The 11,372-nt window shown below is 42.9% G+C and overlaps 1 protein-coding gene across 1 annotated transcript; it reads left to right on the forward strand.

Annotated features, from left to right (window-relative positions):
* Positions 1 to 2,026: 2,026 nt before the first annotated feature.
* Positions 2,027 to 10,832, forward strand: LOC124682021 (60S acidic ribosomal protein P2A-like; the record flags this gene model as incomplete). Its single annotated transcript, XM_047216787.1, has 3 exons — positions 2,027 to 2,114; positions 2,455 to 2,571; positions 10,726 to 10,832. Coding segments are annotated over exons 1-3 (312 nt in total), but the record flags the coding sequence as incomplete, so codon positions are not given.
* Between the last annotated feature and the right edge of the window lie 540 nt (positions 10,833 to 11,372).

Here is an 11,372-nt window from a genome sequence, read left to right on the forward strand (position 1 = left end):
CAGGCTCCGGGTTTGGAGTGCTGGAGTCCTTCTGGAAACTCCAGGTGTCCGGAGCAATGAGGCCCTCCTTGGCGAAGGCTTTGAGCTCCGAGTCAGTGACTTCGCAAGGCCACCATTGTCCCTTATCGCCTTAAAGGTTCCGGGCTTTCGAGCCCTTCTTCTGTTCAACCTCTTGTACTTTGGCAGCCATCCTTGCTTGTGCTTCTAGTTCTTCCTGGATCTCTTGGGGTGTTGGGATCCGGCCGAGGATATTGCTGGAAGAGGAGGAGAAAGGTTGAGCTAGCCTAATATCGGAAACGTTGGGAGGAAGGAATGCTAAAGGCACAGCAAAGGTTGGATCCGGTGAGTTTGGCTGTGGGCTATTAAGAGAGCTACCGGTGAACTTAGGTGAGCTAGTGGACATATTTCCGGCTGCATGCATATCGTGAAACGCTTAAATAGCCGGAACTAGCTAAGTTATCTTATACAAGTTCGGCGGACTTACCGGTGATGGAGTGGCGGTTCCCCGTGATGCCGGCGAGGAAGAAGCTCCCGGACTTGACGCGCAGGCCTTTGGCGAGACCACGAATCGGTGGCGGAGACGATTTCTCGATCAAACGCGAGCAGCTCGGGTCGAGGGAGACCTTGGAGTGGCGGCGTTCGAAGCTTTCCGGGGAGGAGCTCGCCGGAAGTGAGATCTAGCGGGCGGCGCTGGCGCGAGGAAGAAGACGAAGTGGTGAGGGCGGTGAAAAAGTGAAAGTGATCGTGCGCATGGGGTACTTGTAGGCCTCGCGCGGAAATTCGTGAGTCGAATCCAATGGTGGGAACGGAACGGTCGCACCGTTGGATGATCGCCACATGTCTTAGGTTAAAAGCGGTGAAATGGACGCAGTGGTGACCTAACTACGCGCCTCCGAAATTTCCGGCTGAAGATTTGCATACCCGAAAATTTAACGCGGGAAAAGGGGAAGTTGTGCGCGACGTGGGCGAGAAATCTGCTAAGTTACCGTTACAAAAGAACAAGTGATTTTCGGTTGAATGAAGTCGGAAACAAAGAAGTTTTGGAAGCTCTTCAAGATTCTCTTCGGATCCGGGCAGAAACAGACGGAGGAATGACGAATCTCGGAAAACTTCGGGGGCTACTGTTGTGGGTATACTTTATGGGTATATCAACGAAGTGGTCTAGACACTACAAGAAATCTGCCATAATATGACGTTTTTTTTATTACTGGAAATCAAAATGTCATAGCTTTATGACGTTCCTAGCTTTGACCGTCGTTGGCCACTCGGGGGGGGGGGCAAAACCCTAGAAAATCGTGACGTTATTGGGCAAAAATGTCATTGGCAATTTAGGTCAAAACGTCATTAGCAAAATCTGCGCGCGTTGTGAAATTGGTGTTGCCGCCACAGGCTTTCGATTTTGGGCCGCGGGAGACCAAAATTTGGTCCGAAAGTTTTTCTAGGTCAGCCCGTATCCAACCCCACCTACTCCTCTCACAGACCCCTCCCTCGTCTCCTTCACACACCCTCGTGCGCCGCCTCCACCTCGTCTCCCCGGCTCCACATCGCCGGCCACCGCAGACCTCCTCTCACCGCCTCTCCCCTAGCCTCCCTCCACCCAGATCAGCCGCTCAGTCCAATCCAGCGCCAGATCCGCGCAACCAGATCTGCCACTCTCGATTTGACCTGTTTCCGCGTGCGCTTCGCAGGTTCTGGTGGCGATGGCGGCGAGGCTCGCGCAGCTGCGGACCAAGGCGGCGCAGGCGGCGGACTTCGCGTCCAAGCACGGCGGCGCATACTACAAGGAAGCCATGGAGAAGAACAAGCAGTACGTCGTGCAGCCCCCCACCGTCGAGAAGTGCCAGGAGCTCTCCAAGCAGCTCTTCTACACGCGCCTCGCGAGGTGATGCCCTTTGACCGATTCTCTGTACAATCGTTTGTATACATGTGGCGTGGCACCATAAATTTGATACCTCAATACATGATTTCTAGTCTGCTATCAGTTGTTTGATGTCACGTTTGCTGAGAATTGTCTTACTTTTTCAGGATGAAGTACATCGCTGCCTACCTGCTGGCCTACCTCGGTGGCAACTCCTGCCCCTCTGCAGAGGACCTGACCTCCACCCTGGAGTCAGGTAATTTTGTCTCGCCCATTTTATCTAGCAGTCAAATGTTGAGAACCTGATGAAATTTTCAGTCCTTCTATTTATCGTAATGCTAGTAGCTTGTTTTTCTACTTCCATCAATCTGTTTTATGCTAATGCCAAGTAAACCTTCAGTTACTATGAACTATGTGTAGTAGTAATACAGTTATGTCACTTCATTTTACATGAGAGTCTGTCATCTTAGACCAATGGACGATTTACAATAGGTGACATATTTACTTTGTTGTTAAATTAAAATGCAGTGTTATCTAATATAACCTTTTACATGCAATGGTGCCATCTAATTTCAAGGTGATTCTATGCATTGCAGTTGGTTGTGAAATCGATGCTGAGAGGCTGGAACTCTTGCTGTCCCAAGTGAAGGGCAAGGACATCACTGAGCTCTTGGCTGTTGGTAGGGAGAAGTTCGCTTCAGTTCCAAGCGGTGGTGTGATACGTCTCCGACGTATCGATAATTTTTTATGTTCCATGCCACATTATTGATGATATCTACATGTTTTATGCATGCTTTATGTCATATTTATGCATTTTCCGGCACTAACCTATTAACGAGATGCCGAAGAGCCAGTTGCTGTTTTCTGTTGTTTTTGGTTTCAGAAATCCTAGTAAGAAAATATTTTCGGAATTGGACGAAATCAACGCCCAGGGGCCTATTTTTCCACGAAGCTTCCAGAAGACCGGAGGACTTACGAAGTGGGGCCACGAGGCGCCGCCACACTAGGGCGGCGCGGCCTGGGCCTTGGCCGCGCGGCCCTGGCGTGTGGGGCCCTCGTGTGGCCCCCTGACCTGCCCTTCCGCCTACATATAGTCTTCGTCGCGAAACCCCCAGTACCGAGAGCCACGATACGGAAAACCTTCCGCGAGACGCCGCCGCCAATCCCATCTCGGGGGATTCAGGAGATCGCCTCCGGCACCCTGTCGGAGAGGGGAATCATCTCCCGGAGGACTCTTCACTGCCATGATCGCCTCCGGAGTGATGAGTGAGTAGTTCACCCCTGGACTATGGGTCTATAGCAGTAGCTAGATGGTCGTCTTCTCCTTATGTGCTTCATTGTCAGATCTTGTGAGCTGCCTAACATGATCAAGATCATCTATTTGTAATGCTATATGTTGTCTTTGTCGGGATCCGATGGATAGAGAATATTATGTTATGTTGATTATCAATCTATTACCTATGTGTTGTTTATGATCTTGCATGCTCTCCGTTATTAGTAGAGGCTCTAGCCAAGTTTTTACTCTTAACTCCAAGAGGGAGTATTTATGCTCGATAGTGGGTTCAACCCTCCATTAAATCTGGGACAGTGACAGAAAGTTCTAAGGTTGTGGATGTGATGTTGCCACTAGGGATAAAACATTGATGCTATGTCCGAGGATGTAGTTATTGATTACATTACGCACCATACTTAATGCAATTGTCTGTTGTTTGCAACTTAATCCTGGAAGGGGTTCGGATGATAACTCTGAAGGTGGACTTTTTAGGCATAGATGCATGCTCGGATAGCGGTCTATGTACTTTGTCGTAATGCCCAATTAAATCTCACTATACTCATCATATCATGTATGTGCATGGTCATGCCCTCTCTATTTGTCAATTGCCCGACCGTAATTTGTTCACCCAACATGCTATTTATCTTATGGGAGAGACACCTCTAGTGAACCGTGGACCCCGGTCCTATTCTTTACATCTGAAATACAATCTACCGCAATTGTTCTTTACTCGTTCTTCGCAAACAACCATCATCATCCACACTATACATCTAATCCTTTGTTTACAGCAAGCCGGTGAGATAGACAACCTCGCTGTTACGTTGGGGCAAAGTTTTGTGATTGTGTTGTGCAGGTTCCACGTTGGCGCCGGAATCCCTGGTGTTGCGCCGCACTACATCCCGCCGCCATCAACCTTCGACGTGCTTCTTGGCTCCTACTGGTTCGATTAAACCTTGGTTTCTTACTGAGGGAAACTTGCTACTGTGCGCATCACACCTTCCTCTTGGGGTTCCCAACGGACGTGTCAACTACACGCATCAAGCAAATTTCTGGCGCCGTTGCCGGGAGATCAAGACACGCTGCAAGGGGAGTCTCCACAATCCAATCTCTTTACTTTGTTTTTGTCTTGCTTTATTTTATTTACTTTCTTGTTTGCTGCATTATATCAAAACACAAAAAAATTAGTTGCTAGCTTTACTTTATTTACTGCCTTGTTCTCTATATCAAAAACACAAAAAAATTAGTTACTTACATTTATTTTATCTAGTTTGCTTTATTTACTACTGCTAAAATGGGTACTCCTGAAAATATTAAGTTGTGTGACTTCACAACCACAAATAATAATGATTTCCTATGCACACCTATTGCTCCACCTGCTACTACAGCAGAATTCTTTGAAATTAAACATGCTTTACTGAATCTTGTTATGCGAGAGCAATTTTCTGGTGTTAGTTCTAATGATGTTGCTGCCCATCTCAATAATTTTGTTGAACTATGTGAAATGCAAAAATATAAGGATGTAGATGGTGACATTATAAAATTAAAATTGTTTCCTTTCTTATTAAGAGGAAGAGCTAAAGATTGGTTGCTATCTCTGCCTAAGAATAGTATTGATTCATGGACTAAATGCAAGGATGCTTTTATTGGTAGATATTATCCCCCTGCTAAAATTATATCTTTGAGGAGTAGCATAATGAATTTTAAACAATTGGATAATGAGCATGTTGCACAAGCTTGGGAAAGAATGAAATCTTTGGTTAAAAATTGCCCAACCCATGGACTGACTACTTGGATGATCATCCAAACCTTTTATGCAGGATTGAATTTTTCTTCACGGAACCTATTGGATTCAGCTGCTGGAGGTACCTTTATGTCCATCACTCTTGGTGAAGCAACAAAACTTCTTGATAATATGATGATTAATTACTCTGAATGGCACACGGAAAGAGCTCCACAAGGTAAGAAGGTAAATTCCGTCGAAGAAACCTCTTCCTTGAGTGATAAGATTGATGCTATTATGTCTATGCTTGTGAATGATAGGACTAATATTGATCCTAATAATGTTCCGTTAGCTTCATTGGTTGCTCAAGAAGAACATGTTGATGTAAACTTCATTAAAAATAATAATTTCAACAACAATGCTTATTGGAACAATTCTAGTAATAACTATAGGCCATATCCTTCTGCTAATGGTAATAGTTATGGTAATTCTTATGGGAATTATTACAACAATAATAGGAACACACCCCTGGACTTGAAGCTATGCTTAAAGAATTTATTAGTACACAAACTACTTTTAACAAATCTGTTGAGGAAAAGCTTGATAAAATTGATATTCTTGCTTCTAAGGTTGATAGACTTGCCTCTGATGTTGATCTTCTAAAATCGAAAGTTATGCCTAATAAGGATATTGAAAATAAAATTGTTACTACAGCAAATGCCATCCAAGTTAGAATTAATGAGAATATAAGATTAATGGCTGAATTGCATGCTAGGTGGGAAAGAGAAGAAAATGAAAAACTAGCTAAAGAGAATAATGTAGCTAAAGTTTGGACTATTACCACCACTAGAAATGCTAATGCTCCACAAGTTTCTGCACCTCCTACTAATAATGGTAAAATAATTGGTGTTGGCAATGTTACTACTCCTAGTGCAAAGCGTGCAAAATTGCCCGAAACTGGTAAAACTGCTGAAATTGATAAAACTGCTGAAATTTTTTCCAACATTGGGGACGATGATCCCATTGCTGTAGATCATAATGGTTTAGAATTTGATGATTGCCACATCTCTGAAGTCATAAAGTTTTTACAAAAGCTTGCTAAAAGTCCCAATGCTAGTGCTATAAATTTAGCCTTTACAAAACATATTACGAATGCTCTCATAAAAGCTAGAGAAGAGAAACTAGAACGTGAAGCTTCTATTCCTAGAAAGCTAGAGGATGGTTGGGAGCCCATCATTAAGATGAAGGTCAATGACTTTGATTGTAATGATTTATGTGATCTTGGTGCAAGTATTTCCGTTATGCCTGAGAAAATCTATAATATGCTTGACTTGCCACCATTGAAAAATTGTTATTTGGATGTTAATCTTGTTGATAACTCTACAAAGAAACCTTTGGGGAGAATTGATAATGTTCGTATTATGGTTAACAATAACATTTTCCCCGTTGATTTTGTTGTCTTGGATATTGAATGCAATGCATCTTGTCCCATTATATTGGGAAGACCTTTTCTTCGAACTGTTGGAGCTATCATTGATATGAAGGAAAGTAATATTAAATATCAATTTCCTCTCAAGAAAGGTATGGAACACTTCCCTAGAAAGAGAATGAATTTACCTTTTGATTCTATTATTAGAACAAATTATGATGTTGATGCTTCATCTCTTGATAACACTTGATATACACTTTCTGCGCCTAGCTGAAAGGCGTTAAAGAAAAGCGCTTATGGGAGACAACCCATGTTTTTACTACAGTACTTTTATTTTATATTTGAGTCTTGGAAGTTGTTACTACTGTAGCAACCTCTTCTTATCTTAGTTTTGTGCATTGTTGTGCCAAGTAAAGTCGTTGATAGTAAGGTTCATACTAGATTTGGATTACTGCACAGAAACAGATTTCTTTGCTGTCACGAATCTAGGCCTAATTCTCTGTAGGTAACTCAGAAAATTATGCCAATTTACGTGAGTGATCCTCAGATATGTACGCAACTTTCATTCAATTTGGGCATTTTCATTTGAGCAAGTCTGGTACCACTTTAAAATTCGTCTTTACGAACTGTTCTGTTTTGACAGATTCTGCCTTTTATTTCGCATTGCCTCTTTTGCTATGTTGGATGAATTTATTTGTTCCATTAATGTCCAGTAGCTTTGTGCAATGTCCAGAAGTGTTAAGAATGATTATGTCACCTCTGAACATGTAAATTTTTATTATGCACTAACCCTCTAATGAGTTGTTTTGAGTTTGGTGTGGAGGAAGTTTTCAAGGATCAAGAGAGGGAAATGATACAATATGATCAAGGAGAGTGAAAGCTCTAAGCTTGGGGATGCCCCGGTGGTTCACCCCTGCATACTTTAAGAAGACTCAAGCGTCTAAGCTTGGGGATGCCCAAGGCATCCCCTTCTTCATCGACAACATTATCAGGTTCCTCCCCTGAAACTATATTTTTATTCCATCACATCTTATGTGCTTTGCTTGGAGCGTCGGTTTGTTTTTGTTTTTGTTTTTGTTTGAATAAAATGGATCCTAGCATTCATTGTGTGGGAGAGAGACACGCTCCGCTGTTGCATATGGACAAATATGTCCTTAGGCTTTACTCATAGTATTCATGGCGAAGGTTGAATCTTCTTCGTTAAATTGTTATATGGATGGAATCGGGAAATGCTACATGTAGTAATTCTAAAATGTCTTGAATAATTTGATACTTGGAAATTGTTGTGCTCATGTTTAAGCTCTTGCATCATATACTTTGCACCTATTAATGAAGAAATACATAGAGCTTGCTAAAATTTGGTTTGCATAATTGGTCTCTCTAAAGTCTAGATAATTTCTAGTATTGAGTTTTGAACAACAAGGAAGACGGTGTAGAGTCTTATAATGTTTACAATATGTCTTTTATGTAAGTTTTGCTGCACCGGTTCATCCTTGTGTTTGTTTCAAATAACCTTGCTAGCCTAAACCTTGTATCGAGAGGGAATACTTCTCATGCATCCAAAATCCTTGAGCCAACCACTATGCCATTTGTGTCCACCATACCTACCTACTACATGGTATTTCTCCGCCATTCCAAAGTAAATTGCTTGAGTGCTACCTTTAAAATTTCCATTCTTTACCTTTGCAATATATAGCTCATGGGACAAATAGCTTAAAAACTATTGTGGTATTGAATATGTACTTATGCACTTTATCTCTTATTAAGTTGTTTGTTGTGCGATAACCATGTTCCTGGGGACGCCATCAACTACTCTTTGTTGAATATCATGTGAGTTGCTATGCATGTCCGTCTTGTCTGAAGTAAGGGAGATTTACCACTCATTTAATGGTTAGAGCATGCATAATGTTAGAGAAGAACATTGGGCCGCTAACTAAAGCCATGAATCATGGTGGAAGTTTCAGTTTTGGACATACATCCTCAATCTCATATGAGAACATTAATTGTTGCTACATGCTTATGCATTAAAGAGGAGTCCATTATCTGTTGTCTATGTTGTCCCGGTATGGATGTCTAAGTTGAGAATAATCAAAAGCGAGAAATCCAAATGCGAGCTTTCTCCTTAGACCTTTGTACGAGCGGCATAGAGGTACCCCTTTGTGACACTTGGTTAAAACATGTGTATTGCGATGATAATCCCGGTAATCCAAGCTAATTAGGACAAGGTGCGGGCACTATTAGTATACTATGCATGAGGCTTGCAACTTGTAAGATATAATTTACATAACACATATGCTTTATTACTACCGTTGACAAAATTGTTTCTTGTTTTCAAAACCAAAGCTCTAGCACAAATATAGCAATCAATGCTTCCCTCTGTGAAGGGCCTTTCTTTTACTTTTATGTTGAGTCAGTTCACCTATCTTTCTCCACCTCAAGAAGCAAACACTTGTGTGAACTGTGCATTGATTCCTACATATTTGCATATTGCACTTGTTATGTTACTTTACATTGACAATATCCATGAGATATACATGTTATAAGTTGAAAGCAACCGCTGAAACTCAATCTTCCTTTGTGTTGCTTCAATACCTTTACTTTGATTTATTGCTTTATGAGTTAACTCTTATGCAAGACTTATTGATGCTTGTCTTGAAAGTACTATTCATGAAAAGTCTTTGCTTTGTGATTCATTTGTTTACTCATGTCATTACCATTGTTTTGATCGCTGCATTCATTACATATGCTTACAATAGTATGATCAAGGTTATGATAGCATGTCACTTCAGAAATTATCTTTGTTATCGTTTACCTGCTCGGGACGAGCAGGAACTAAGCTTGGGGATGCTGATACGTCTCTGACGTATCGATAATTTCTTATGCTCCATGCCACATTATTGATGATATCTACATGTTTTATGCATGCTTTATGTCATATTTATGCATTTTCCGGCACTAACCTATTAACGAGATGCCGAAGAGCCAGTTGTTGTTTTCTCGCTGTTTTTGGTTTCGAAATCCTAGTAAGGAAATATTTTCGGAATTGGACGAAATCAACGCCCGGGGGCCTATTTTTCCACGAAGCTTCCGGAAGACCGGAGGACTTACGAAGTGGGGCCACGAGGCGCCGCCACACTAGGGCGGCGCGGCCCGGGCCTTGGCCGCGCGGCCTCGGCGTGTGGGGCCCTCGTGTGGCCCCACTGACCTGCCCTTCCGCCTACATATAGTCTTCGTCGCGAAACCCCCGGTACCGAGAGCCACGATACGGAAAACCTTCCGAGACGCCGCCGCCGCCAATCCCATCTCGGGGGATTCAGGGAGATCGCCTCCGGCACCCTGCCGGAGAGGGGAATCATCTCCCGGAGGACTCTTCACCGCCATGATCGCCTCCGGAGTGATGAGTGAGTAGTTCACCCCTGGACTATGGGTCCATAGCAGTAGCTAGATGGTCGTCTTCTCCTTATGTGCTTCATTGTCGGATCTTGTGAGCTGCCTAACATGATCAAGATCATCTATTTGTAATGCTATATGTTGTCTTTGTCGGGATCCAATGGATAGAGAATATTATGTTATGTTGATTATGAATCTATTACCTATGTGTTGTTTATGATCTTGCATGCTCTCTGTTATTAGTAGAGGCTTTGGCCAAGTTTTTACTCTTAACTCCAAGAGGGAGTATTTATGCTCGATAGTGGGTTCATGCCTCCATTAAATCTGGGACGGTGACGAAAGTTCTAAGGTTGTGGATGTGCTTGTTGCCACTAGGGATAAAACATTGATGCTATGTCCGAGGATGTAGTTATTGATTACATTACGCACCATACTTAATGCAATTGTCTGTTGTTTGCAACTTAATACTGGAAGGGGTTCGGATGATAACCTGAAGGTGGACTTTTTAGGCATAGATGCATGTTGGACAGCGGTCTATGTACTTTGTCGTAATGCCCAATTAAATCTCACTATACTCATCATATCATGTATGTGCATGGTCATGCCCTCTCTATTTGTCAATTGCCCGACTGTAATTTGTTCACCCAACATGCTATTTATCTTATGGGAGAGACACCTCTAGTGAACTGTGGACCCCGGTCCATTCTTTTACATTGAATACAATTTACTGCAATACTTGTTCTACTGTTTTCTGCAAACAACCATCATCATCCACACTATACATCTAATCCTTTGTTACAGCAAGCCGGTGAGATTGACAACCTCACTGTTTCGTTGGGGCAAAGTACTTTGGTTGTGTTGTGCAGGTTCCACGTTGGTGCTGGAATCCCTGGTGTTGCGCCGCACTACATCCCGCCGCCATCAACCTTCGACGTGCTTCTTGGCTCCTACTGGTTCGATTAAACCTTGGTTTCTTACTGAGGGAAACTTGCTACTGTGCGCATCACACCTTCCTCTTGGGGTTCCCAACGGACGTGTCAACTACACGCATCATGGTGGTGGTGTTGCTGTCGCAGCAGCTGCTCCCACCAGTGGCGGTGCTGCTCCTGCAGCTGAGTCCAAGAAGGAAGAGAAGGTCGTTGAGAAGGAAGAGAGTGATGATGTAAGAACACTGTTCTCACCTTTGCCCTTTTTACCAACTAGAGTCTATGATGTTTAGTCTTTCTTTAGCTGAGTTGTGAAACACCGAGAAGACTGTTTTGATATGTAATTCCGCCCTTGGTTGCTGGTTGATTTACTGGTGAACCATACCATTTTGCTATCCAAATTTCGTGCTTTCTCAGATATCAACTGTGATAAATTTAGTTCTTACATGTTGATTGCTTTAAATGTGTTACTGGCAAAGTTACAACTTTTAATCCTTTTCATGTTGCGCAGTTGTTGAGCTGTGTTTGTGTCGTCGTGGTGAACGAGCAGATGCCATAGGATGGCTTAAGTTGGGGCCGAATGGACGTATGAGGATTCGGGGGAGGGTTTGCGATTAGATGGGAAGAACTTCCGGATGCTTTCCTCAAGAACACAACCAAAGGCCGGTATGCAAGAAGAGAGACAAGAGGAAGAACTCTTTACTAGATCGCTAGCTTCATTGATCTCAACATGGTTACAAGTTTCTCGGTACACGGATCTCTCTATGGTCTCGCTA

The sequence above is a fragment of the Lolium rigidum genome, unplaced genomic scaffold, assembly GCF_022539505.1.
Source record: "Lolium rigidum isolate FL_2022 unplaced genomic scaffold, APGP_CSIRO_Lrig_0.1 contig_65713_1, whole genome shotgun sequence".
Taxonomy (NCBI): domain Eukaryota; kingdom Viridiplantae; phylum Streptophyta; class Magnoliopsida; order Poales; family Poaceae; genus Lolium; species Lolium rigidum.